Source organism: Podarcis cretensis, assembly GCF_951804945.1.
Source record: "Podarcis cretensis genome assembly, chromosome: 2".
NCBI lineage: Eukaryota > Metazoa > Chordata > Lepidosauria > Squamata > Lacertidae > Podarcis > Podarcis cretensis.
The window spans coordinates 121626220-121653536 of record NC_137171.1 but is presented as its reverse complement, the minus strand read 5'-3'; the positions used below and the strand labels follow the sequence as shown (position 1 = coordinate 121653536).

Genomic DNA, 27317 nt, shown 5'->3' with positions numbered 1-27317 from the left:
AATCTGTCCTTCCAGTGAGCACTCAGGGCTGATTTCCTTCAGAATGGAGAGGTTTGTTCTTCTTGCAGTCCATGGGACTCTCAAGAGTCTCCTCCAGCACCATAATTCAAAAGCATCAATTCTTCGGTGATCAGCCTTCTTGATGGTCCAGCTCTCACTTCCATACATCACTACTAGGAAAACCATGGCTTTAACTATAACGGACCTTTGTTGGCAAGGTGATGTCTCTGCTTTTTAAGACGCTGTCTAGGTTTGCCATCGCCTTTCTCCCAAGGAGCAGGCGTCTTTTAATTTTGTGACTGCTGTCACCATCTGCAGTGATCATGGAGCCCAAGAAAGTAAAATCTCTCACTGCCTCCATTTCTTCCCCTTCTATTTGCCAGGAGGTGATGGGACCAGTAGCCATGATCTTCGTTTTTTTGATGTTGAGCTTCAGACCATATTTTGCACTCTCCTCTTTCACCCTCATTAAAAGGTTCTTTAATTCCTCCTCACTTTCTGCCATCAAGGTTGTGTCATCTGCATATCTGAGGTTGTTGATATTTATTCCCGCAATCTTAATTCCGGTTTGGGATTCATCCAGCCCAGCCTTTCGCATGATGAATTCTGCATATAAATTAAATAAGCAGGGAGACAATATGCAGCCTTGCCGTACTCCTTTCCCAATTTTGAACCAATCAGTTGTTCCATATCCAGTTCTAACTGTAGCTTCTTGTCCCACATAGAGATTTCTCAGGAGACAGATGAGGTGATCAGGCACTCCCATTTCTTTAAGAACTTGCCATAGTTTGCTGTGGTCGACACAGTCAAAGGCTTTTGCATTGTCAATGAAGCAGAAGTAGATGTCTTTCTGGAACTCTTTAGCTTTCTCCATAATCCAGCACATGTTTGCAATTTGGTCTCTGGTTCCTCTGCCCCTTCGAAATCCAGCTTGCACTTCTGGGAGTTCTCGGTCCACATACTGCTTAAGCCTGCCTTGTAGAATTTTAAGCATAACCTTGCTAGCATGTGAAATGAGTGAAATTGTGCGGTAGTTGGAGCATTCTTTGGCACTGCCCTTCTTTGGGATTGGGATGTAGACTGATCTTCTCCAATTCTCTGGCCACTGCTGAGTTTTCCAAATTTGCTGGCATATTGAGTGTAGCACCTTAACAGCATCATCTTTTAAAATTTTAAATAGTTCAGCTGGAATATCATCACTTCCACTGGCCTTGTTATTTGCAGTGCTTTCTAAGGCCCATTTGACTTCACTCTCCAGGATGTCTGGCTCAAGGCAGCAACCACACTACCTGGGGTGTACGAGTCATCCATATCTTTCTGGTATAATTCCTCTGTGTATTCTTGACACCTCTTCTTGATGTCTTCTGCTTCTGTTAGGTCCTTACCACTTTTGTCCTTTATTATGGTAATCTTTGTACAAAATGTTCCTTTCATATCTCCAATTTTCTTGAACAGATCTCTGGTTCTTCCCATTCTGTTGTTTTCCTCTATTTCTTTGCATTGCTCGTTTTACTTCAGGTTCAACAACAACAACTTTCTCCCTCGCGTAGGTATTACTTTAGGTTCAACAACAACAACTTTCTCCCTCGCGTTCTCCACAGTTTGCCATATCAAAATAGATTCCTGTGTCGATTCCTGAATAGTTTCTGTATAAATATTCACTTTTTGTTCACAATTAGTCACTTTTTGACCCAAATTATCAATTTTGATAGTCATCACGTCCATCTTCTTGTGAAGCTGTTCCAATGAATCACTTATCTTACAAAATGCAGTCACTAAGGCTTCTTCTGTCGATATTCTTAAACAATCCAAGGTCAATCCCTGGTTCTCATGATATTTTATCTTGCAGCTGGAGATTCCCCCAGCTCAACTCCTGTAACAGCTTCAAAGGCTCCCTCTAGAGGGAAACAATTTCTATTTGTATCAATCCTTTTAGGCACAGTTCAAGCAATAAAATTAGTTTCAATTTTTAGTTACTTTTACTCCTTTTTAAACGCAGAAGGAGACAATGGAAACAATGTATTTCTCTTATTTAACTAGCTGTCAACAACAATTAACTTTCCCAAAACGTCGGTCTTGCTAGCAGCCCGTTTCCAGGTTCAGAGCGGTGGTAATTTAACTTTCTTCCCTCTCTCCTGCAGGCTTACGCGATCCAAAATTTCCCCCCTCTTCTCCTGCTTCCAAAGGGGGTTTAATAATTTTAGCCGACGGAAGTTTAATCCTTTACAGAGGACTTTCCAAGACTTTAGCTTACAAGCTCTTTACTTCAATCTATTTACCCGTTCTACTCACGGGTAGTTGTTTAGACTCAAATTGTCCACAGGAAAAAGTCAGCGCTCTCCGGCAACAGCAATGCGGCTTCACTCCATGAAAAAAGCAATCAATTCGAAGCACCGCACCGCTCAACCCACGTCGCTCTGGATCCCCGAAACCGGGTCTCCCCGCGAGTAGGGGAGGTGCAAAAGGTGCCAGCCGAATCCCACGTTCACAGGCTTCTCCCGCCTGTGATTTTAGTGGGTCTCCACCTTCGCTGTGGCGGCCAGACCCTAATTTCCACGGAGCGAATTCCTCCCGATCAGAGGAATTCTGCCATTCTCCGGAGGCGCCAACCCGGAAGTTTGACTGACATTTTTCACAGGAGTTGAAGAATGGAGGCAGATTTCGCTGAGAAAGTACTCATCCTTCATTAACACTGGTGTGTGTTTGTTTCCAGGGTGGATTCCTGCCCTCACACTCTCTCTCTGCCACAAGTCACCCTCCTCCATTTCTCCACAGTCCCTAGTTGTATTTTCTCGCTTTCCCCTTTTTGCAATCCTCTGCTGCCACCTGCCGGCTGCTTTCTTCCCCAGCTGAAGTGGAAATCAAGGGATTTCTAGGAAATCCTTCAAGGGACCAGTTGAAGCAAGTCACGGATTGCAAAAAAATGGTCACGGTTCCCACATATGTTACAGCTTTGGAATCGGTGCAAGTGGGTGTATGCCTACCTATGGTATGGAAAAGCGGAAATATATAAAACTTTTGCAAATCACGTAATCAAAAAACAAAAAAACAAAAACAAAACTATTTAGAGTTTGAGGAAAGTAAAAAAACTTATTAGAAAGAAAAACACCACTGCAGATATCCCCAGTGGAAGCTACAACCAGTAAAATAATAAATATGGATAAGCAGTGGTTAACTTACAGTGAAATTTTAGATCTTACAGGACAGGAACCAAAACTGAGAAATATCGAGGAATCAGTAAATCTGGTTATGGACTGGCTACAGGCTGTTAGGGAAATTCTGGAAGTGAGGATACTCGACAGTCCCAGCTGGTCGGGCAGAGTCCGTGGGTTCTCTCGGTCAGCAAAGGTAGGGGTCCAAGCCACAAACCGGAGCAAAACTTTGATCTAGACTTAGATCAAAGTTTATTGCGCAACAGGTTCAAACAACGGAATGAACCTCGAGAAAGGGGCGACATTGACTTTTTAAACTTCCCACCACATCCCATAATAATAATAATAATAATAATAATAATAATAATAATATTTATTTATACCCCACCCTCCCCGGCCAGGGCCGGGCTCAGGGTGGCTAACACCAATAAAATCACATTAAAAACATAATAGGGGGGAAAGAGAGGGGGGAACAAAACAAATTTAAAATACAGGTTAAAATGCAATTTAAAATGCAGCCTCATTTTAAAGTAGTCGATAAATCAAGACCATAAGGGGAGGGAGACATAAGGGTCAGACTGAGTCCAAACCAAAGGCCAGGTGGAACAGCTCTGTCTTGCAGGCCCTGAGGAAATATGTCAAGTCCCGCAGAGCCCTAGTCTCTTGTGACAGAGCGTTCCACCATGTCAGGGCCAGTGCTGAAAAGGCCCTGGCCCTAGTTGAAACCAATCTAACCTCCTTGAGGCTCGGAACCCCCAAAGTGTTGTTATTTGTGGACCTTAAGGTCCTCCACGGGGCATACCAGGAGAGGCGGTCCCTTAGGTACGTGGGTCCTAGGCCGCATAGGACTTTAAAGGTCAAAACCAGCACCTTAAACCTGACCCTGGATTCCACCGGGAGCCAGTGCAGTTCTCAGTGGGAGAACTTCCTCCTGGGATTGTGGACTTTCAGGGCAACCCTGCCTTGGTCACCCCCAACCACACTCTGTCAGCAGGATCAGTCCCTCTCATCTCCTGTAGAAGAGTCGCTACACCCCATCCCCTCAGCCTCTCTACCTCTTTCTCAGTTCCCCACTTTCTCCGTTTCCCCCTTCAGCTCCTTCTTCCTCCCCCTCCAGCCTGTTTCTCAACTCACTGCCCCAGGGCATCATGGGAGCTCCAGGGTGGAGCCCCAGAGAACAGCAGCTGGTTGTCCTGGCCCTGAAGCTCCATGAACCAGGCTGGAGAACTGGAACCTTGAAGGTATCGAGACAGAAAGAGGGTCTGGAGGAAACTGCCATTGCCACGGGGAGGGTCCGAATGCCCGCTGGAGCTCCTCATTCTCTGCCCAGCCTGAGGATGTTTGAGAAGACACCTCAGAGGTCACCTCAGAGGTCACCTCTGGACCACTCTGGATCTCGTCAGGGGCAGTGTGGTTTTGGGGATGCAGGATGTGACCCAAGAGGGACACCTGGAGGGTCTGACTTTGATCCCTGCCCATTGGGGCTGATAAAATCTAGCAGGGAGTTGTTCAGTATAGAAGGGAAGTGGCTGGATTTCCCCTTTCGAAAGCGAAAGTGGGCGCGGGTTCGAGCCCCTGCGAGCGCAGAAGAGCTGAGTTCCTCCCTGGGAGACCGGAGGGCAGGTAAGGTGGGCAGGGGAGAGGAAAGCCAGGGGGCTGTGGGGTGGGAGACCCAGGATAAGGGCATCAAGGGGGGGCTGGGGGTGGTACATCAAGTGCGGGCTTTTTTCAATGCAAATAGGGGAGATGCTGCAAAAGAGGCTCTCGCGCAATGTTTGATTTCTTCTTTGGGGGGGCGGGGTTTACTTAATGTAAAATAATTTGTAGTCCCTGAGATCGGATCTGCATTTTAGCAGGGCTGGGGCACACACAAACACACAATAGAAATTCGCCCCACAATAAATATTCCCCCACCTTTTAAAACCATCCCGTTTCAGTTTTATTTTCTGATCGGAGATGGAAAAAAATAATAATAACTGTTACAAGAAAGAACCCGGTTCCAGAAAGGGCAGCCCTTTCAGTCTCTTCGGAGCAAAATGCCCCAAACTAGAAAAGCCCCTCCAAGTTAGAAAAGTGGCTTCTTTGGGGTCTTGAAAGTTTTTTTATCACTTTCTGCGCAGTCTTGGTCAGTCTAACTCAGAGGTAGGTCTCTATTGGAGAATAAGCCCCCTTGATTTCTGTAGGGACTTACTTCTGAGTAACGGGCCTCATGTGCACTATTCATTTAAGCAATACTGTATTCTGTTGCCTTAAACGGTCATGTCCTCTCCCAAAGCCTCCTGGGAACTATAGTTTCACTTTCTGCACAGTCTTGGTCAGTCTAACTCAGAGGTCTCTATTGGAGGGTAAGCGCCCTTGATTTCAGTAAGAACTTCTTGTTGTTGTTTAGTCGTTTAGTGGTGTCCGACTCTTCGTGACCCCCTGGACCAGAGCACGCCAGGCACTCCTGTCTTCCACTGCCTCCCGCAGTTTGGGCCTCATGTGCACTATTCATTTAAGCAGTACTGTATAATATTGCTTTAAACCAGGGGTAGGCAACCTAAGGCCCGTGGGCTGGATGCGACCCAATTGCCTTCTCAATCTTGTTAGGGTGTGAAACCTAAGACGCTGGCAAGTTAGCAATGTCATGTGACTTTAAGTAGTCAAGCTCGTTAAGTTGTTAAGTTGCTCAGTATATAAAGAGTATTTGTTTTCTCTGCCTGTGGGGGCGTGAAGCAAAATGTCTGAAAGCTCCGGAGGTGTTTCTGTTATCTTTCTGCAATAAACCTGTCTTTGGAAAGACAGGCTTCCCTGTGTCGTTATTTCCTTGCTACTGAGACTCTGAAGCATGTACTGCAACAAGAATCTCTGCACTGGACTTAATTAATGCTCTGCAAAGAGAACTGTTGCTGGTTGCGCAGCGGAAGCGTTTACTGGACCAGTACACAGACTCTCTTAGGTTATGGGTTTTCTACGTTTCTACAGCTGTATTGTGTGCAGAGAAAGTGAAAGCAGCTTTCGGATGAGAGAAGACCGGCTTAGTCGTAAATCCAGCTCTTAAAGGAACTGAGAGGCTGCAGAAAGTTGAGAGAGCTGCGTAAGTGAAGATTTACAGCTTCATTAGCTGCAAAAGGCTAGCTTGACCTCCCGTTGTTTTTGTTTTGTTAATAAAAACAGAGGACGGTGGTAGGTTGCTAGTGAAGAGACGGAGAAAAAAAAAGTTTAAAAGGCTTCAGAGGAGGCTGGAGGCGTCTGAAAAGTGAGTAAAACAAATCCCAAGGGGAAAGAGAAGCAAGGGCACACAGAGGGAGTAGCAGCCGACCCCAAGAATGGCAGTGGAAAATTTCCAGGTTCCCTTTACAAAGTTGAACTCTGCTAATTACGTGCAGTGGTCTAAGAGGGCTCAAGTCTGGTTAGAAGCCAAAGAAGTGTGGGCTGACTATGTCCAGAGGCAAAAGCCGTTTGTGGCTGTTGCAGCAGATGCCACAGCAGAGCAACAGGCTGCTGCACGTGCTCAGAACAGGGAACATGATAAAATGGACACTAAAGCTAGATGCATGTTGATGGTATCGATAGACGATTCCCAATTACCTCATGTGGAAAATTTAAGGTCTGCATTTGAAATTTGGGAAGCTCTTAGGCGAATTCACCTTAGAGCCACCATAGAGCGTGGGGGAACTAGCAGGCAGAGCTGTAAGAAAGCCTCACAAGTGTCTGCTATGGCCAGCAAGTCATGTTTTCGATGTGGCAGCAGGTTTCATTTGATAGCAAAGTGTCCAGAAAAGCAACAGGAATTTCAACAGTCCAAGGTCAGTTTCTGGAGCTACAGGGGAAGACGAAGTGAGAACTACAAGAATCAACGATCCAGAGGGGGAGCAGGTGCTGATAAGGGACTATCTGCAATGGCAGCACAACAGAGTCCTAAAAGGAGCCAACAAACCTTGAAGTGGATTATTGACAGTGGAGCAAGTCACAGTTTAGTTCCAGCGACATCTAGTGGCAGCTTGATGAACTGCAAGACATTGCCAGTTGCAAAAACTGTGACTATAGCAGACAATAGTAAACGAGAAATGAACCTTAAAGGCACAATTTATGTTAATTGTTTGCAAACTAACCTTCCTGTTTTCGTTCTTCCAGGAATGAAGAATGGACTTTTGAGTGTGTCATGCCTGGTAAAAAGTGGTTTTAAGGTTGAGTTTGAAAATGATGTGTGCACCATTTCGAAACAGGGGAAGAAGCTAGTTAAAATTCCCTGTGAGGATGGGCTTTTTGTTTTGGATGAAGAGCAGTTAGCAGCAGGTAGATGTTCAACAGGTGAAGCGCAAGCTAAGTGTGTAAATAAGGCTCCTCATACAGGTTGTGCACATCTACTACACAGAAGGTTAGCTCATATATGCTTTAAGTATGTAAGCAAGATGCCAGATTTAGCTGAGGAGTGTAACATTAAACCCTGTCCAAATTTTCTGGATTGTTGTGCTTGTAAACATGCTAAGGTTAAGACATGTAACTATCCTAGATCTGATAGAGTAAGCAAGAAACCCTTTGAACTTGTGCACACAGACGTGTGTGGCCCTATGCCAGTCAAATCGCTTGGAGGTGCGAGATTTATGCAAATTTTGGTGGATGATTTTTCAAGGGCTAGTTGGGTTTTCTTTCTGAAAGAAAAATCACAAGCAGCTTCCATCCTGATGGATTGGATTGAAGAAGTCGAATGTAAATTTGACACCAGGGTGCGTAAAATACAATCAGATCGTGGTGGGGAATATGTGAACCACACGCTGGAGACGTGGTTTAAAAGGAAAGGTATAGTTCATAGACTTACCAATCCCTATTCACCACAGGAGAATGCAGTTGCCGAAAGAAAATTTCGAACATTACAGGAAGCCATTGCTGCTTTGCTGTTTGATTCTGGACTTCCACAGCGGTTTTGGGCTGAGGCTGCACTGTATGCGAATTATACTTTTAACAGAGTGTACAATAGCACAGTAGGCAACACTCCTTACTTCATGCTATTTGGGAAAAAACCAAAAATTGATCATCTAAGAGTTTTTGGATGTCGTGCTTATGTGCTGGTGCCTAGGGCACAACGTAGGAAAGGCGATCCTAGATCTAAAGAAATGCTTTTCTGTGGTTATCAAGCAAACACAAAAGGTTGGAGATTTGTGAATGTAGAAGGCAATCAAACAAAAATCACAATCAGCAGAAGTGCGGAATTTTGTGAACAGGATGGTTGGAATAAAATTCATGGAAATCCTGACATACTATTTGATGTGGTGAACAGTAACAATGAAACTCAGGCCCCAGGGCAGGTATTAGCTCCAGAACAGGCTGAGGAATTTGAGTCTGAGGACGAGGGTGAGAAATCGTCTAGTTCACCCAAGTCTGTAAAGTCAGAATCTTCTAGCCCAAAAAGTTCACCCGTACAGCAAGAGAGACGTGTAAAGTCAGAATCAGAAAGTTCTTCAACTACTAGTGACAAACAGGTGACGACTAGTGATTCTGGGTCAGAGGGGGAAACTGAAGGAACATCACAGGAACCGTTAAGGCGTTCCAAGCGTGCCAACAAAGGGATACCTCCTGAAAGATACCAAGCTATTAGTGTTTGGGCTGGTTTGGCAAATTGCGAACCTGAAAGTTTTGAAGAGGTTGAGCAATTACCCCAGGAGGAGGCCAGTAGGTGGCGTGAGGCCATGCAAAAAGAGTTGAATTCTATGAAAGAACTGGGTGTGTTTTCCATCACCAAACTGCCAGAAGGTACCAAGGCAGTAAGTTGTAGGTGGGTGTACAGGATAAAGACAACAGCGATGGGGAAACCAGAGTACAAAGCAAGGCTTGTAGCTTGAGGTTTTACGCAAAGAGAGGGGTTACATTATTCCGAAGTCTATGCACCCACTTCAAGGAGTGAAACCCTTCGGGCACTATTAGCAGTTGCTGCTCAGAAAGGGTTCAAAGTGAATCAATTTGATGTCTCTACAGCTTATCTTCATTCAGACTTGGCTGAAGAGCTCTATATGGAGCTACCGCCAGGACTGAAAGTTGGTAAATCAAATCAGGTATGGAAACTACATAAATCTATTTATGGACTCAAGCAATCTGCTCATAATTGGAATGAGTGTTTGAATGACGTTTTGGTAGGCATTGGTTTTAGCAGGAGCAAGGCTGACAATTGCTTATATTTCAGAGGTTCAGGAGATGCTCAAGAATCTTTGCTTGTTTATGTAGATGACCTGATTTATACTTCAAAGACACAAGAACAAGTAAAAAAACTAGCCAAAGAGTTAAATAAACACTTCAAAGTTAAGAATCTTGGTGATGTAAAGGTCTATCTTGGTGTTCAGATAGATAGGACCAAAAATGGCAGTTTTCTACTGAATCAAAAAGGCAAGATATTGCAAATGTTGAAAAAGTTTGGCATGACGGAGTGTGCAGGTGTTAGAACACCAATGGAAATGGGTTTTGTAAAAGACAATGAGTTCAAGGATAGTGCTGAATTCAAGCGTGCTGAAATCTTTCAGTCAGCACTGGGAAGCTTACTTCATCTTTCGCAATGGAGTAGACCAGACATTGCTTACGCTGTTAACTTACTCAGCAGAGAAGCTTCAAAACCTAGTGTAAATGCATGGAAAGGAATTCAAAGAGTGTTAAGATATTTACAATACACCAAAGATTTTTGCCTTTAATTATCTTCTGAAGGACAAGCACAGATTACTTGTTGGGCAGATAGTGATTGGGCAAATTTAAAGGATAGAAAATCAGTGTCTGGCTGTGTAATAAAATTTGGTAACTCTCTGATTGGGTGGAGATCCAAGAAACAGAACCTGATTGCTTTGTCATCAACAGAAGCGGAGTTCTGTGCCTTATCTGAGTTATGTAGAGATCTAGAATTTTACAAATGCTTGGCACAAGAGATGTATGAAAAGGCCATCACTCCAATCACTGTATGGGGTGATAATCAACCGTGTCTTAAGTTAGCACAAAATGGGCAGTTTAAAGGTCGTACAAAACATTTGGATATCCGCTTTCAAAATGTTTGTCAAACGGTAAAAGCAGGAATTGTTAAATTAAATTACTGTCCCAGTCATGAAAATCAAGCTGATGGTTTTACAAAACCGCTTGGGTTTCAGCGGCATGAAAACTTTTGTGAAGAAATGGGTCTGAAGTAATTTTGTTTTTGTATTGCCAGCGAGAGGGGGTGTTAGGGTGTGAAACCTAAGACGCTGGCAAGTTAGCAATGTCATGTGACTTTAAGTAGTCAAGCTCGTTAAGTTGTTAAGTTGCTCAGTATATAAAGAGTGTTTGTTTTCTCTGCCTGTGGGGGCGTGAAGCAAAATGTCTGAAAGCTCCGGAGGTGTTTCTGTTATCTTTCTGCAATAAACCTGTCTTTGGAAAGACAGGCTTCCCTGTGTCGTTATTTCCTTGCTGCTGAGACTCTGAAGCATGTACTGCAACAAGAATCTCTGCACTGGACTTAATTAATGCTCTGCAAAGAGAACTGTTGCTGGTTGCGCAGCGGAAGCGTTTACTGGACCAGTACACAGACCCAGAGACGGTCCAGGAATCAGCATGGTTTTACATGAGTAGAATGTGTCCTTTTATTTAAAATGCATCTCTGGGTTATTTGTGGGGCCTACCTGGTGTTTTTACATGAGTAGAATGTAGACTGTGGGTAGAATGGTTTTACATGAGTAGAATATGGACTGGCCCACAGCTGAAAAAGATTGCTGACCACGGCTTTAAACAGTCATGTGCTCTCCCAAAGCCTCCTGGGAACTGTAGTTTCAGGCTGCAGAGAGTTGTTAGGAGACTTCGGTTCCCAGAAGAGGTTAGCAGTCAGTCCCTTTTCCCAGGGAGCTGAAGTTCTGTGAAGTTCATGCCGTTTTAAATGTTAGGATTGTTCTCTAAGTGCCAGAGGATAGCTTACCTCTGGCTCCTTCTTAAGCACAATGAAATTTTTATTTTGCTAAATGCTTAACAGTCATAGGATCATAGGGCTGGAAGGAACCATGAGGGTCATTAGTCCAGCCCCTTGCAATGCAGGAATCTTTTGCCCAGCATGGGACTCGAACCCACAACCCTGAGATTAAGAGTTTCATTCTCTACCAACTGAGCTATCCAGTAGCTGCTCTTGCGAGAACCCACCAGAGCCCCAGTAGGCTCCATTGAACACACTGGGAGTTGTTTCTGGGTGAACATAAATAGGATTGTGCTACTTGCTGGTGAGGTCACTGCCATGCCCATTTTACAGATGGGGAACTGAGACTGACAGAAAGCATCCAGAGGGTGGGATTTGTGCCTGGTGTCCCTTTAGGCCAGGGATGAGGAACCTCAACCTGGTACCCTGAATTACAACTCCCAGTATCCTCAGCCATTGTCCATGTTGGATGGCACTGATGGGTGTTGCGGTCCCTCCAGTGTTGCATGGGGAGGTGGAACTCAGATTTTATCATGATGGTGATAATGATGATAATTTATTTATACCCCGCCCATCTAGCCAGCTCTCCCCAGCCACTCTGGGCGGCTCCCAACAGAATATTAAAAACACAATAAAACATCAAACATTAAAAACTTCTCTAAACAGGGCTGCCTTCAGATGTCTTCTAAAAGTCAGATACAGTGGTACCTTGGGTTAAGTATTTAATTCGTTCTGGAGGTCCGTTCTTAACCTGAAACTGTTCTTAACCTGAAGCACCACTTTAGCTAATAGGGCCTCCTGCTGCTGCCGCGCTGCCGAAGCACAATTTCTGTTCTCATCCTGAAGCAAAGTTCTTAACCCGAGGTACTATTTCTGGGTTAGTGGAGACTGTAATCTGAAGCGACTGTAACCTGAAGTGTATGTAACTTGAGGTACCATTGTAGTTGTTTGTTTCCTTGACGTCTTATGGGAGGACGTCTTATTATAGTCGTATCTCAGAACTCAAACGGAATCCGTTCCGGAAGTCCGTTCGACTTCCGAAACTGTTCGACAACCAAAGCGCAGCTTCTGATTGGCTGCAGGAGCTTCCTGCAGCCAATCGGAAGCCGTGCCAGCCGTTCGGGTTCCAAAGAACGTTTGCAACCAAAATACTCACTTCCAGGTTTGCGGCATTTGGGCCAAGGCATTGCGGCCAAGGCATTTGTGATCCTAGGTACAACTGTGTGGTTGTTGTTGTTGTAGTAGTAGTAGTACAACAACAACAACTGTATTATTATTATTGTTGGTGGTGGTGTTCAATTCATATCCCACTCATCTGGCTGGGTTTCCCAAGCCACTCTGGGCAGCTTGCAACATATTTAAAAACACAATGAAACCTCAAACATTAATATATATATATATATATATATATATATATATATATATATCCTATACAAGCAACAAACAGACCAATAAATCAATAAAAACCAATAACAACAACAACAACAACAATAGTTTACAGTTATACTCAAAATAAATGCCAACCCCAAGTAAAAATTTAACCAACACCAACCTAACAAAACTAAAACAGAGGAACCAAAATTGGTACCTTTTAAAACATTTTAGCCAGTTGCCCCAACCCAGCAGTGTCCCAGTGGCCTCCCAAGAGCCTCTTTTGGCTGTTCAAGGTGAGTCTGGGCTCCACCCCCTAGGCCAGGTGGAATGGGCCTTGCAGCAGGGAGCAGATCTCCCTTCCAGCACTTGCGGTGGCAGCAAAGTGTGGGCTAGGTTGCTGAGATTCTCCCTGCACAAACTCTCTCTCACATTTCAGACTGTTAATTACACCTGGCCATTCCTTCTCTCCCCAGACTCGGCCGCCATGATGCTGCCTGCCCCCTTGAAGCTGGCCGTCCCTCTCATCCTGTGCGACTTGGTCCTCCTCCCCTTGCTAGATCTCCAGCGCTCCGCCTTGGCCTCCCTGGGGGTCCCTGCGGCCTGGCTGGAGGCGGCTCTGCGCCTGCTGGTTCTCTGTGGGGCCCGGGGGCTCCTCTCCCTGGCCTGGCCCTCCCAGATGCCCCTCGCAGGCCTGGCTGCTGTGAGCCTGCTGCAGCCCCTCTATCTCGCCGTGGGGCGCTGCTTTGGAGACCCTCCGTTCCTGCTGTCGTCAGCCCCTCGGTCCTGGCTCCTGCTGGGCTATGGAGCAGTGGTTCTGGCCCACTTCATCTGGGACGTCCTGGGGCAAAGGGAGGAGGAGGAGAACAAGGGAGGAGAAGACAAGGCCACCCTCTGGAAGCTGGTGAAGCTCTTCCGCCCAGATGTGTCCTACCTCGCAGGGGCGTTTTTCTTCCTTACCACGGCTGTGCTTTGTGAGTAGGGTTGGTTTGCATGCGTGTGTGAGAGAGAAGTGGGAAGTGAGAGAGAGAGATACATACAGTGGTACCTCGGGTTACATGCGCTTCATGTTACAGACTCCGCTAATCCAGAAATAGTACCTCGGGTTAAGAACTTTGCTTCAGGATGGGAACAGAAATCACGCTCCGGCAGCACAGTGGCAGCGGGAGGCCCCATTAGCTAAAGTGGTGTTTCAGGTTAAGAACAGTTTCAGGTTCAGAATGGACCTCCGGAACAAATTAAGTACTTAACCCAAGGTACCACAGTACATATTATTTGGAAATAGAAGACCGTATGTTTGGTACACCTCCTTTCCACACAGGCTGTAAAAGCTTTATTGCCAGTGAAATGTAAATAATGGCCTTGAGAGGTTATAACTCAGTAACAATGACTGAATAGGGAAAGGAAATAATCTGGTTTGTGTACGGAAAGGAAGACTCTCCGCTCAAAAGGTTCGCACAAACAGGCAGAGGCTGGAAACTGAGGGATAATTCAGGGTGGAAAGAAGAATGAAAGATTTAAATTACTATGACCTCACTCGTCGTTATTTGATATCATTTTGTTTTATCTACATGCATGAGTTGGTAAAGGGACAGCTGAGGAATGAGGCGTTTGCCGGAAAATTGATGTTAATTAGAGCAGGGCTGCCATGCGTCTGGAATTTCCAGGACACAGCCGGGATTTGGCCAATTTAGGAAGTATAGATTTTGGCAAATTTCCTTAAAAATAGTTTTTTTGTGTGTGATTTTGCTAAACATTTTTTGCAATATGGGAACCCTAAATTAGAGATAAATCTGTAAAATAAATAACATGTAGAAGGGGAAGAAATGGAATATATCTAAGAGTGTGGGAAACCCATTTTTAGAAAAAAGAATGTATTAAATTAAGTTTATAGTGGTACCTTGGGTTACATACACTTCAGGTTACATATGCTTCAGGTTACACACTCCGCTAACCCAGAAATAGTGCTTCAGGTTAAGAACTTTGCTTCAGGATAAGAACAGAAATCGGGCTCCAGCGGTGTGGCAGCAGCAGGAGGCCCCATTAGCTAAAGTGGTACCTCAGGTTAAGAACAGATTCAGGTTAAGAACGGACCTCCAGAACGAATTAAGTAGTTAACCTGAGGTACCACTGTACTTTGGTTTTGATGTGTTATAAGTTTGAAAACAAATAAAAATTAATTAGCTCAATTTCAGATGGAGCCATGCCCCCCACCTGAAATCTTGGAGAAGCTCTGCCTGTCTGTGCAGGGAGGTGTCAACGGGGTGAATGGGCTCTTCCTGTTTCCAAAGAGTCCCCCCTCCCTGTTTTCAAAGCGCAAACTCTCTGCAGGTGAAACCTTCATCCCTTACTACACGGGAAGCTTGATTGACATCTTGGGCAAGAAGTACGACTCAGATGCCTTCTCGTCCGCCATCTTCCTCATGTGCCTGGTGTCGCTCGGAAGGTGGGTTTCTTCCTGACAACACCCCCTGCCCAAAAAACAAAGGAGCCCTGGCTCGGCTCGGCTGGGGTGTGTGCAATTTTCTCATAATCTGGGGAGTTAAATTATTTCTTTGGAATTAAACTGAATTCAGAAAGCAGTTCGGGGGGGAAAGGGGGTGCTTGGAGAACTGCTTTCTACTGCAAAGGAAAGCCCCCATGTTTCCAGAATGTGACTCAAAAAGGTGATCACATCTTGGGGGGTGCCCCAGAAACTCCGATTTTGCCATTTTGATTCCTACCCTCCAGAGTGGGACTCAGACATTCACAGTTTCCTTTTGTAGAGCAGTCTCCATTTCTGTTCCAGCTCGCTGTCTGCCGGCGCCCGGGGGGGACTCTTCACGATGTCCTCTTCCCGGGCCATCATCCAGATCCGAAGCTGCCTCTTCTCTTCTCTCGTCCGGCAAGACCTGGCGTTCTTCCAGGAGGTGAAAACAGGTGAGAGCCCCTAGCTCCAAACCCAGGCCTGCCTTTCACTCCAGCTCCCTGAGTGTCTTCTAGTCATAGCTGCCAACTTTTCCCTTTTTTAAAGAGAAATTCCCATATTCCAAATAGGATTCCTCGCAATAAAAGGGAAAAGTTGGCAGCTTTGCGTCTAAGTGCACGTACAGAGCGCTTGTGGTGGTTCCTCCTTGCAACACCTCTGTTATGACCGGGCCTTAAATATTCCCATTTTATGGGTTGCATAACTGAGGCTCCATGAGGAACGCCAAGATGTGAGGCTTTCCAGGATATGAACTTGGGTCTCCCAAGATCCTGCTTCAGCCACTCAAGTGGGCAACTCTTTTCATGTTTGTTTTTGCTGCCGAGTTCAGAGGCAAGGAATATCCTGGTGCCCTCCGGATATTATGGGACCCCAACTCCCATCATCCCTAGCCAGCATGCCCAGTGGGCAGGGATGATGGGAGTTCTAGTTCATCAAGAGCGTCTTCTTTCCTTCATCTGTTCATCAAAGGACTTGATTCATCTATCGGTCGTTCTCTCCATCCCTCCATCTGCTAATCCACCAACTATTTCTCCTTTCCATCCTTTTCTTTTAAAAGTGTTTTTCTTTTCACTTTCTCATGCACAGAAAGCAATAGTCACAACAATCAACAGTAGAGAGAAAGAGGAGTTTCTTCCTGTCCTTACAAGATGTTCTGTCTTTCTTTCCCCCAGTTGTTGCTGTTATCCGTCTTGCCTCGGGCAGAGCTTTTTTATTTTTTAAAAAATATTTTTTATTAGAATGCGCTTTTGATCCCTCCGGTCTCCCGGCTCTGAGCGGCCTCTTTTTTCGCCCCACAGGAGACCTGACCTCCCGCCTCTCCAGAGACACCACCATGATGAGCGACTGGGTGCCTCTCAACGCCAACATCTTCCTCCGCAGCCTCATCAAGGTCTGTGGGCTCTGCGCCTTCATGCTTGGCCTCTCGTGGCGCCTGACGTTGCTCACCCTCGTTGAGGTGCCAGTCATGCTGGCGGCCCAGAAGGTCTACGATGCCCGCTACAAGGTGAGGGAGCCCTTGGGAGCAGGCGGGGGGAGACTGGGAGCTGCGAGTTCAAGAAACGAAAGGGGAGCTTCTTGCCAGGGATTGCTGTTCCCTGTTTTCCAAACCTTTGAGAGAAATATTAAAGGCAATTCCCAGAATTCTTTTGGGGAAGCCATGACTGCTGTAAGGGTGCTTTATAAATATATGGTGTGGATGTGAGAAGTGGGAATAGATAGACATAACATTCTACAAGGACAGGAAGGAATACCACAAACCGAATAACTGACACAAGCAGGAGGAAGAGGGATATATAGTTTGAATGCTTCACCTATGGGTTTATAAATCATTTAATGTGTCAAGACGAGTGGATGTCGTTAATATTGCAGTTGTTGAATAAGGGATTGTTATTTTGACTAGAGTGTAATTGAGATGGATAAGATTTTGGAATGCAGAAACAAAGCAAATCATCAAACCCATCAATTCTAGCACGCGGGAGGCCACCCGAATCATATAATTTGGCACCTGAATGATTGGGATTAGTACTTGTATTGTATTAAAAGACGCCTTCTCCTTGGGAGAAAAGCAATGACAAACCTAGACAGCATCTTAAAAAGCAGAGACATCACCTTGCCAACAAAGGTCCGTATAGTTCAAGCTATGGTTTTCCCAGTAGTGATGTATGGAAGTGAGAGCTGGACCATCAAGAAGGCCGATCGCCGAAGAATGGATGCTTTTGAATTATGGTGCTGGAGGAGACCCTTGAGAGTCCCATGGACTGCAAGAAGATCAAACCTCTCCATTCTGAAGGAAATCAGCCCTGAGTGCTCACTGGAAGGACAGATCCTGAAGCTGAGGCTCCAAGACTTTGGCCACCTCATAAGAAGAGAAGACTCCTTGGAAAAGACCCTGATGTTGGGAAAGATGGAGGGCACAAGGAGAAGGGGGCGACAGAGGACGAGATGGTTGGACAGTGTTCTCAAAGCTACCAACATGAGTCTGACCAAACTGCGGGAGGCAGTGGAAGACAGGAGTGCCTGGTGTGCTCTAGTCCAGGGGGTCACGAAGAGTCGGACACGACTAAACGACTAAACAACAACAACAACTTGTATTATAATTTGGCAATGTTATAATGAGGCTACCACTGGATTATGGTAATTGAAAACTAATAACAATTATTGTTAAAAAAAGAGAAGTGATCTTACCCAAGGAGCCTTTGTGTTTGACTCTGCTTGTGAGGCCAGCTGTTATGATTTTTAAACTTTTGTTACGTTTGTCTGTTTTTAGCACATTGAATATTTCCACTGCTGCTTGGTTTTTATTTTTCTATGCTGCCTGGTTGTTGTTTTTTACGTGACAGGGAGTATATCAGTATTTTAAAATAAACGGAATGGAACGGAGTTATGGTCGATTTGCTGGTCTCTTTGGATTTGGTAATGTTGTGGACCAGAGATAAGGTGCCTGGTGCCTTCTAGAGACTGTTGGACTACAACTCCCATCAGCCCCAACCAGCAGGGCCAATGGTCAAGGATGCTGGGAGTTGTAGTCTGTTGAACCCTGCTGTCAATCAGTCATGTTAAGGTAAGCTAAAGCACACACCCCTAAAGGAATCCTGGGAAGTGTAGTTTGTTAGGGGTGAGGGATAAACTACAGTTCCCAATGTTCATTTGGGAGGGGGGAAATGGGCTTTGAACATTCTTTAAAGGAATGGTGCGCTCTTGGCCTGAAGCAATGGGATCTTGCAGCCAGACCCAGTGGTCTGCCCCCCTCTGGCATTTAGCGCAGGCTCCTAAACTCTCCCCTTTGCCCTCTCTTTTGCTTTCTGCAGGTTCTTCTGCAGGCGATCCAGGACTCCCTGGCACGTTCTGGGGAGGTGGTGCGGGAGACGGTCTCCTCCGTGGAGACGGTGCGCAGTTTCGCCACCGAGGAGGAGGAGTCTGAGCGCTACGATGCGGCCTTGGCCGAGACCCACTGGCTGAAGGACCGGAGAGATTGGGAGAGCGCCGTCTACTTGCTCCTCAGACGGGTGAGTCCTTGGGGTCTTGTGTAGGGGAGAGGCTTGGGGGGGTCAGAAAGGGGACAAGCATTCTCCCAAGGACAGCTGTGGCAGGAGAGCTTTCTGGAAACGGCACCCCTTTCTTTCGTTCTTCCATTGTCCAATCAGCTTGGCATCCCAGGCAGCTTTTTCAAGGTCACTGTTCACGTGGGAATATCGAGCGTTGGTGGTGTTATGTATTCAGTGGTCTGTGTTTGCCTGAGCTTGGGTCTGGACTAAGGATTCTGAGCTCCTGTGTTCGGATTCGATACATGATATCCAATCACAGAACGTTTCAGGATTTGGGCCTCTGCCATTGGGCCTTAAACTCTGAGTCATGATTTGCAGCTTAGAAGTATAGACAGCCAATCATGGTGGGAGTGGGCCAGGCCTTCAGAAATGTATATAAGCAGTTGTTTTGCCCCTGTGGTCCAGTTCTGTTAGTGTAATAAAGGTTCTTGCTGTTATCACAGTGTCTTGCCTCATAGGAATCCACCTATACTTCAGGTCGCTTGTACAGTGGTACCTCGGGTTACATACGCTTCAGTTACACACTCTGTTAACCCAGAAATAGTGCTTCAGTTTAAGAACTTTGCTTCAGGATGAGAACAGAAATCGTGCTCTGGCGGCGCGGCAGCAGCAGGAGGCACCATTAGCTAAAGTGGTGCTTCAGGTTAAGAACAGTTTCAGGTTAAGAACGGACCTCCGGAACGAATTAAGTACTTAACCTGAGGTACCACTGTAGTGTCTTCATACTGGCCAGTTTGTTTATGGATGTACAGGGTGAGGAGGTATGGCAGGGGGCAGAATCAGGCCCACAGGCAGGCATGGGGAATTCAACATCCTACAATCCCCTCTCATATACCTAAAAAGGTAAAGGGACCCCTGACCATTAGGTCCAGTCGTGGCCGACTCGGGGGTTGCGGCGCTCATCTCGCTTTATTGGCCAAGGGAGCCAGCGTACAGCTTCTGGGTCATGTGGCCAGCATGACGAAGCCGCTTCTGGCAAACCAGAGCAGCGCACGGAAACGCCGTTTACCTTCCCACCGGAGCGGTACCTATTTATCAACTTGCACTTTGACGTGCTTTCCAACTGCTAGGTTGGCAGGAGCAGGGACCGAGGAACGGGAGCTCACCCCGTCGCGGGGATTTGAACCGCTGACCTTCTGATCGGCAAGCCCTAGGCTCAGTGGTTTAGACCACAGCGCCACCCGCGTCCCTTCTCATATACCTACCAGTGGGATAAATCAGGCTGGTAGGTGAAAGGCTCTTTGTACTGGTGACCCCACAGATGTGGGATGCTCTTCTAGGTGGGGGGCACATGGCCCCCTTTCTTCCAGACCTTTAAGTGCACTCTGAAGACCTCCCTGCTCTGTGGTGTTTTTCCTTTAAAAACTTTTAAAACTGAGCATTGCTTGCCAAAAGGCCTTCAGTGGGTTGGGCAGAGCGGTCCTCTGTCATAGCCCAGCCGGAAGCTCCAAAATAGAAACAAGAGGACGGGGGAAATCACGAAGAACTTTCCAAAAGGATACAGGCCTATTTAATTCTGATTTAAACTGGGTGCATCTTTGACTCTTGGAGAACCTGGGAAGGAGGGGAAAATCTGTCAACATCCGTTCTCCCGGTTTCTCTCTTTTTGCAATCTTAAATTCTGTTCTTCACATTTCTGCAGCGATTTGTGAGTTTTCTTTTTTAGAAACACACATGAGCATTTCATTTCAGAGTGGCTTTCTCCTAATAAACATATGCAGCTTCAAGTAATGGGCACATTTCTGCAAGCATTTCCTCTTAATACACATTACTTGGCTGGAGCAGTGCATTGCCAAATTTGGAGAAGTCTAAATTTCAAAGTCTGCCTGTCTTTAGGTTTTTTGTCTCGTTTCGGGAAAGTGCAGATTTGATAGATTCAGAGACCAACTGAATTGAAATTCCACCTTGGAGGGGAAAGGGGTGAGCAGAACAGCCAAGCCGTCAAACGTGGCTACGAGGGTGGCTGCCGGTCCTCAAGATCTTCCCCCGAATTTCTCTCTCTAGCTCCTACAGCTGGGTCTGAAACTGATCATGCTTCACTCTGGGTACCAGCAGATCCGTTCTGGCCTCATGACCCAAGGGAACCTGTTCTCCTTCATCCTCTACCAGATGGACTTCGGGGACTACATACAGGTGGGTGAAAATCCGCAACGGGAGGCTGCAACAGTGCTGGCATTCCAGCCTTGAATGGCATTCTGGAGTCACGCTTTCAGCTTTTTAACTGGGTGTGACACTCCTGCCCTTCCCTTCGTTCTCCACATACTGTGTCCATCTGCTGCTTCTACATCCTTCAAGGAACTGCCTTATATTGAGTCAGACCACTGGTCCATTGGGTTCAGCATTAACCAGTGGCAGCTCTGTAGGTTTGCTGCCTCAGGTGGCAAAATGTCTTGAGCTGCCGGCAACTCCCATTTTGGCCTTGAAGGGCCAGGGCCAAGATGGTGCTGAGGTCTTCTTCGCTGGTGATCCCTCACAGCCGAGTAAGATAAACATGGTCTTAACAGTGAGTTCGTAGGTTTCTGGGCGGGAGCTGATCACGGTGAGGGTTTGCCAAACATGGCTCCCTCTTAGCTAGTTTCTCCCTTTCGTCCTGAGTTTGAGCATCTTCAAAATCCATGACACCTTTGGTAAAGGCTGTTCTCCAATTGGCGTGTTCGCAGGCCAGAGTTTCCCATTTGTCGGTGTTTATACTTCATTTTTTGAAATTTACCTTGAGAGCGTCCTTAAACCTTATCAGAGCTCTGCATATTCCCTTTCAATTATACGACAGGGCTTTGCTTTGCTGGCTTCTCTCCCCTCTTTTTTTCTTTTTAAAATTCCTCTTATTGAAGGCAAGGTTGTTTTATGTGTTCTGGCAACTCCAGGAATTTGCACCGTAGAACTTCGTGAAGCCAGCGTCATAAATTTGTTTTAACAAAGCCTTGCAGCCCTCGCCCTGATTTCCTGTTGGCTATATCTCCACATTTTGAAAACTGATTTTAAAACTTATTTTAAGGACTTTTAACCTTCAAAACCTCTGAATCTCTTACAATCCTTTTTAATTCCTTTGACCCCCTATATTTTAAACAAACTGAAAGAGAGGGGAAATTGCTGTTGCCAAAGAGACTACATTGAAAGAACGTCCCGTTTGGTTTTTATCTTTTTACCCTCCTCTCTATTACCTCCCTGTCCACAAAGTAGCTGTAGATAAATCTGGACTGGATGAGACTGTGGATTTGGGTCTCCACCAATTGATCTGAAAAGTATACTTATTTATCAGTATATTCCTGATACATGCTGAATTCCAGAAATGAGAAGAGCAAAAAGACCCAGGTGTCCCGATACGGATAGAGATTCGCGGTCTTTAATTCTCAAGCAGAGTAACTTGGACATTTATTTTCTGCCTCTTAAAGAGTCCATATCATCACCAAAAATAAATAAATCCCTTTTTCCCTCTGCAGAGGAGACACTCCCTGGATTTAAGAGAAGGATAAAGCGAATGCTCCCCTAATTGTGGGATTGTGAAATAAGTTTAGCATATTGACAAACCTCCTCGCCTTGCTCTTCTTTCACCCCTCACAGACCCTGATGTACATATACGGAGATGCGCTCAGCAATGTGGGAGCTGCAGAAAAAGTGTTTGCCTACCTGCACCGGGAACCGTCCGTTCGCACTGAGGGGACGCTGGCCCCGGACTTCCTCCGAGGTCACGTCTCCTTCAGGAACGTCTCCTTCTGCTATCCTTCCCGCCCTGATCTTCAGGTCTTAAAGGTACATGGCCAAGAGTCCGGTCCCCTGAGGATGTTGGAGCAGAGAATCTTGGCTCAGTGGTGCTGGGAGGCAGTTTGAGATTCTGGACTTCACGGCCTTATGGGGAGGCCTGTCTCTTTAAGTGAGAACGGGGACCCCATAGACCGACCTCCCAATGCGGTGGGCCAGCCCTCCTTAAACCCCATTTGGGCCAAAGGTTCAAAGCAGCATCATACCACTTTAAACAGTCCTGGCTTACCCCAAAGCATCCTGGGAACTGTAGTTTGCTAAGGGTTCTGAGGGTGGTTGAGAGACCCCTTATTCCCCTCACGGAGCTACATTTCCCAGAGTTCCCCGTGGTGAGGGATGGCTTGTTGAAACCACGCTGGGAATTGTAGAACGGTCTTTCAAACCCCATCTAGGTTTATAGCTGTCTGGTGGCTGTGAGTTCCATAGGTGAATCACAGCCCTGGTTTTTTCTCCTTTCCTCGCTCCTCCTGTGCAGAACGTCTCCTTTGAGCTCCGTCCCAGGGAGGTGGTGGCGCTGGTGGGTCTCAACGGCAGTGGGAAGAGCACCTGCGTGGCACTGCTGGAGCGGTTCTATGAGCCCCAGTCTGGGGAGATCCTGCTGGACGGGGTCCCGATCCGGGATTATGAGCACAAGTACCTGCACAGCAAGGTGAGCCAGGGGGGCCACGAAGTGGGGCTGACATCAAACTCCTGTTTCCCCTTCTTTATTATTCATTTTATTTATTGAATTTATATACCGCCGTGTGCCCTCAGGTCTCAGGGTGGTTTACAGAATACAGTCATACCTCGGGTTACAGACGCTTGAGGTTGCGTTTTTTTGGGTTAGGGATGCGGTCGCACATCAACAGAAGCGCTGAATTGCAACCCACGCAGATCATGTTTGCAACCCGAGCGTCCACTGTAAAATCAGAATATAAAAAACACAAAATCCATAATCCATTCTTTCTTATGGAATATGCAGAAATGGCGAAACTCTACTGGAAGAATAAGAAATCAAGATAACAAGTTTTTTAAATAAAAGAATGGAAATGGTTTATTAAATATTTACAGATAAATTGTAAACAGATAAAAACAGTGGCAGGATTAAAGAGGGGGAAGAAAGTCAAGTTTTAAAATGTCATAACGGTTGTAAAATCAGTGAAATGTATATATCTGAAAAGTATAAATGATTTTTTTAAAATCCATAATCCAAATAAAAACAACAGCCCAATAACCCCCCCCCCAAAAAAACCCTACATTTTAAAAGGACATAGGCTCCCAAATTATTCATTTCTCACAAGATTTATATACCACTTATTTGTAATAAAACCTCAAAGCAGTTAGCAAGAAGAAACAATTTAAAAAGTTGAAAAAGTTGAAAACAACTATTTACAGCATTGAAATATAATTAAAATCAACCATAAGCTAAACAAACAAACAAAACCCAGATTGAAACGCTTGTTAGTGTTCCCCAAATTTTGATAGGGTTGCCTGAACATGTATGTTTTAGCAGGCATGGAAAAGAAAAACGTCTGCCTGATGTCAATTGGCAGGGAGTTCCAAAGGATTTTTGGGATGTTAGAGAGTTGTCAGTGCCAAGGGGAAGGCGGTTCTGTTTTTCACAAAACAGGAAGCATCTTTTGCAAAACAGGAAACAACAAGGTGTGGCTGAGCAATGGAGAGGAAATGTGGGTTGCAAAAGGCCGTGCCCACCAAGATTTCGTGATACACAAACACATCCCAGCCTGGTACTTAAGCTGTAAACTGTGGTTTTTTTCCAGGGGAGGGTGACCAGAGACGAGTTCCCATAAGGAGATGCTTGCAAGGAATAATTGTGGCTGTTGAGCCTTGAGAAGGGATGGTTCAGAGGGGATACGAGAGCCTCCTTCAGATATTTGAAAGGATGCAAGGACCTGCCCCTTCCTGTTCACTCAGTTTCTCATCTTTCCAACTTTAATTTAGTTCTGTACAGTAATGCAGCAATTTGTGGCTTTTGCTTTTAAAAATCTGCATGAAAATTTTTCAATATTTCAGTGCAAATCTCTCCTAATGAACATGCTATTGTCTGCAGATTTGACTAATGCACACATTTTTGCAAGCAATTTCTCCCAATGAAAAAGCATTTTTGTAGGCTGTTTTCACTAAAATCTTCATTTCTTATGCACATTTTTGTAACGCTTTGAGTTGGGAAACAGGGTTGCAAAATTCAGAGAATTGTTAATGTTGAAGGTTCGCCTGTGTTTCGGTTCTTATATTGTTTGAGAAGGTGCAAATATGGTGGAGTGTGCTTTAAATGCAAAATGAATCCAATTTCTCTCTAGTCGTCGCACCTCATTCTGCCTGCAGGTGGCGCTGGTGGGACAGGAGCCGGTCCTCTTTTCTGGGTCCATATGGGACAATATCGCCTATGGGGTGCAGGATTGCAGCCAGGAAGAGGTGGCGGCTGCGGCAAGAGAAGCCAACGCCTTAGGCTTCATCAATGAGCTGGAAGGAGGGTTCGCCGCAGGTGGGTGAAACTTCTTTCCTCCCTTCTTCTTTTGTCTCTTCTGGCCTGATTCTTACCCTCTCTGAGATAACATGAATTTCTGTGGCCCACTGAATTCCTCCAGGAAAATTGGTGGGGCTCCAGTCTCTTGTGACGAGTGAGAATTCCAGACTCTGAGCCTCAGCTCCTCTTGTCACTGTGCCCGACCCTCCACCCAACGGCTCACTCCATCCCATCAAATGAACCCAGGAGTTCGGGACCCTCCTTTACCTGCGACTCACCTTTTGCACCCCTGCCACCACTCCCACTCCTCTGGCAACCAGGCTTTCTTTTCCCCTCTTCCCACCCCTTCTCTCTCGTTCTTGCCTTCCTGCAGATGTCGGGGAGAAGGGAGGCCAGCTGTCCGCAGGGCAGAAGCAGCGCCTGGCCATCGCCCGCGCCCTGATCCGGAACCCCAAGGTCTTGGTGCTGGATGAGGCCACAAGTGCTTTGGATGTGGAGAGCGAAGCTGCCGTGAGTGTCAGGGCAGGGGAGGAATTGTGGGACTTGGTTGACATGAGAAGCATTAGCCATGAGTGGGTGCGGCGGTTTTATATTATTGTTATTTATAATATTAATAAGCGGACTTGCATTTTCCAGTGCCCGGCAGCTTTTAGTAAAATGTTCACTGGGGACCAGATCAACTTGCCTTTTCAGTTTTTTCCATCATTTCCCCCCAGTCTGGCCAACCTTAGGATGAGAAAATTATATTGACAGGGAACTTTTTAAAGTTTGATGTTTTATTGTGGTTTTAATATTCTGTTGGGAGCCGCCCAGAGTGGCTGAGGAAACCCAGCTGGATGGGCAGGGTATAAAGAATAAATTATTATGATTATGATGATTAGTGTGTATCCTGGACTGCATGCTATTCTGACACCCAAATGCTCCCTTTGCTCTGTCCCAGCGCCTGCCGATCCAGCAGTTCGAAAGCACACAAGTGCAAGTAGATAAATAGGTACCGCTCCGGCGGGAAGGTAAACAGCGTTTCCATGTGCTCTGGTTTCCATCACGGTGGTCTGCTGCCCCAGAAGCGGTTTAGTCCTGCTGGCCACATGACCCAGGAAGCTGTCTGTGGACAAACGCTGGCTCCCTCGGCCTGAAGCGAGATGAGCGCCACAACCCCCCGAGTCACCGTTGACTGGACTTAACCATCCAGGGGTTCTTTGCCTTTACCTATGTTATTGATAATTATAATATTAATAAATGGACTTGCATTTTCCAGTGCTAGTCAACTTTTAGACCTTATCCTTTCAGTTTTTCCCATCATTATTTTTCCAGTTTGGCCAACCTTAGGATGACAAAATTATATCTATCCTGGGCCACATGCTATTCTGCCACCCAAATGCTGGGCTACCTAACATGGGCAGGGTAATAATAATAATAATAATAATAATAATAATAAAAAATATGGAGCACTCCATGCTCTATATCCTTGTGTGGGAAAACAGCAGGATTCATAATGCTTACAAACCTCTCTCAGTCTCTCTCTTACACACACACAGCCAGTGGTTAGTGTGTTAGACTGGGCCCTGGGTTCAAATCCCCACTCAGCCTTGAAGCTCACTGGGTGACCTTGAGCCCATCCATGCCTCTCAGCCTAGGCTACCTCGCAGGGTTGTGAGGAAGAGCCCCATATACGTCACCTTGGGCTTGGAGGAGGGCTGGGATATAAACCTAATAAATAAATAAAATAAATCTAAGAGGGGGTTTCTGGCTGCTTCTCCTAGATCCAGCAGTCACTGATGAGCGGCCAGGCCAGGGCGGTGCTGGTGATCGCTCACCAGATGCAGACGGTGGAAAACGCGAACAGGATCGTCGTCCTGGAGGGTGGGGAGGTTGTGGAGGAGGGGACGCACTCTGAGCTGATGAGCCGGAGGGGCCCCTATTACCGCCTGGTGCAAAGGAGCCAGGCTGAGTGACTTCCGCACAGGAGGACGCAGTAACTCTGGGCTGAGTGGTCTTTTGGGATCCCCCTCTCGAGGTGGTCATGTGTGTGGCATAACTGCATTTAGAAGGGGGTCTCTGTGCCTTCTGCTGAGCGGGACCTTGGGCCACAGCCCTGAATTCCTGCCATGATGGGGCTACTAGGAGACTCACCTAATTGGCTGATCCTTTCCGAGTGCAGCCTTCTACTCAGAAGTAAGCCCTACTGAGTTCAATAGGGCTTACTCCCAGGTAAGCGGATGGAGAATTTCATCTCGAGTTGCTTAAAATATGGGGTCTGGCTTCTTTCCCAATCCTGTCTCTTGGTCCCGTATGTCTTAGTGTTTCTGAGTATGTTGCAAAAATATCTTAAGGCACTTTTGGTCTCTTGCTGTTGATTGTCCAGGACTACGATGGCATGAAAGCGGCGTTTTGTAGAATAAAATGTGTGCACATAACTCTTTGAAGTTTGAAATTTTGTGTCTCTGGGGGGCTGCAGAATGGTGCTTCTTCTAGGGTATGGGAACACAAGAGGCTGCTAGATTAGGCCAAAGGGAGCCCCACTAGTCCAGGGCTGGATCTACACAAGATCTGCGTGCTTGAGGGACACATTGGCTCAACTTGAAGCGTATTTAACCCGAGGTATGACTGTATTCCCAACCCTCCTTTCTTCCATCCTGGAACCAAAGGCAGCATCCAGGTGGTC

The 27317-nt window shown here is 46.1% G+C and overlaps 1 protein-coding gene across 1 annotated transcript; it reads left to right on the top strand.

Annotated features, from left to right (window-relative positions):
• Positions 1–4736: 4736 nt before the first annotated feature.
• On the top strand, positions 4737–26807 carry LOC307207921 (antigen peptide transporter 2-like). The gene is made up of 12 exons (XM_079962251.1): positions 4737–4775; positions 12891–13388; positions 14746–14860; positions 15203–15333; positions 16180–16385; positions 18190–18387; positions 20431–20559; positions 21988–22176; positions 22661–22834; positions 24511–24670; positions 25026–25162; positions 26416–26807. Exons 2-12 carry the CDS (start codon positions 12902–12904, stop codon positions 26605–26607), a joined length of 2118 nt encoding a protein of 705 aa, XP_079818377.1. The 5' UTR covers positions 4737–4775; positions 12891–12901; the 3' UTR covers positions 26608–26807.
• Positions 26808–27317: the final 510 nt, after the last annotated feature.

What these genes read in the sequence shown, in the direction of transcription:
- LOC307207921 (XM_079962251.1), top strand. Translation starts at nt 12,902, where the DNA reads ATGATGCTGCCTGCCCCCTTGAAGCTGGCCGTCCCTCTCATCCTGTGC. An exon ending in CCTTACCACGGCTGTGCTTT is followed by an intron (nt 13,389 to 14,745) that starts GTGAGTAGGGTT and finishes AACTCTCTGCAG; the next exon opens with GTGAAACCTTCATCCCTTAC. An exon ending in ACAAGTACCTGCACAGCAAG is followed by an intron (nt 22,835 to 24,510) that starts GTGAGCCAGGGG and finishes TTCTGCCTGCAG; the next exon opens with GTGGCGCTGGTGGGACAGGA.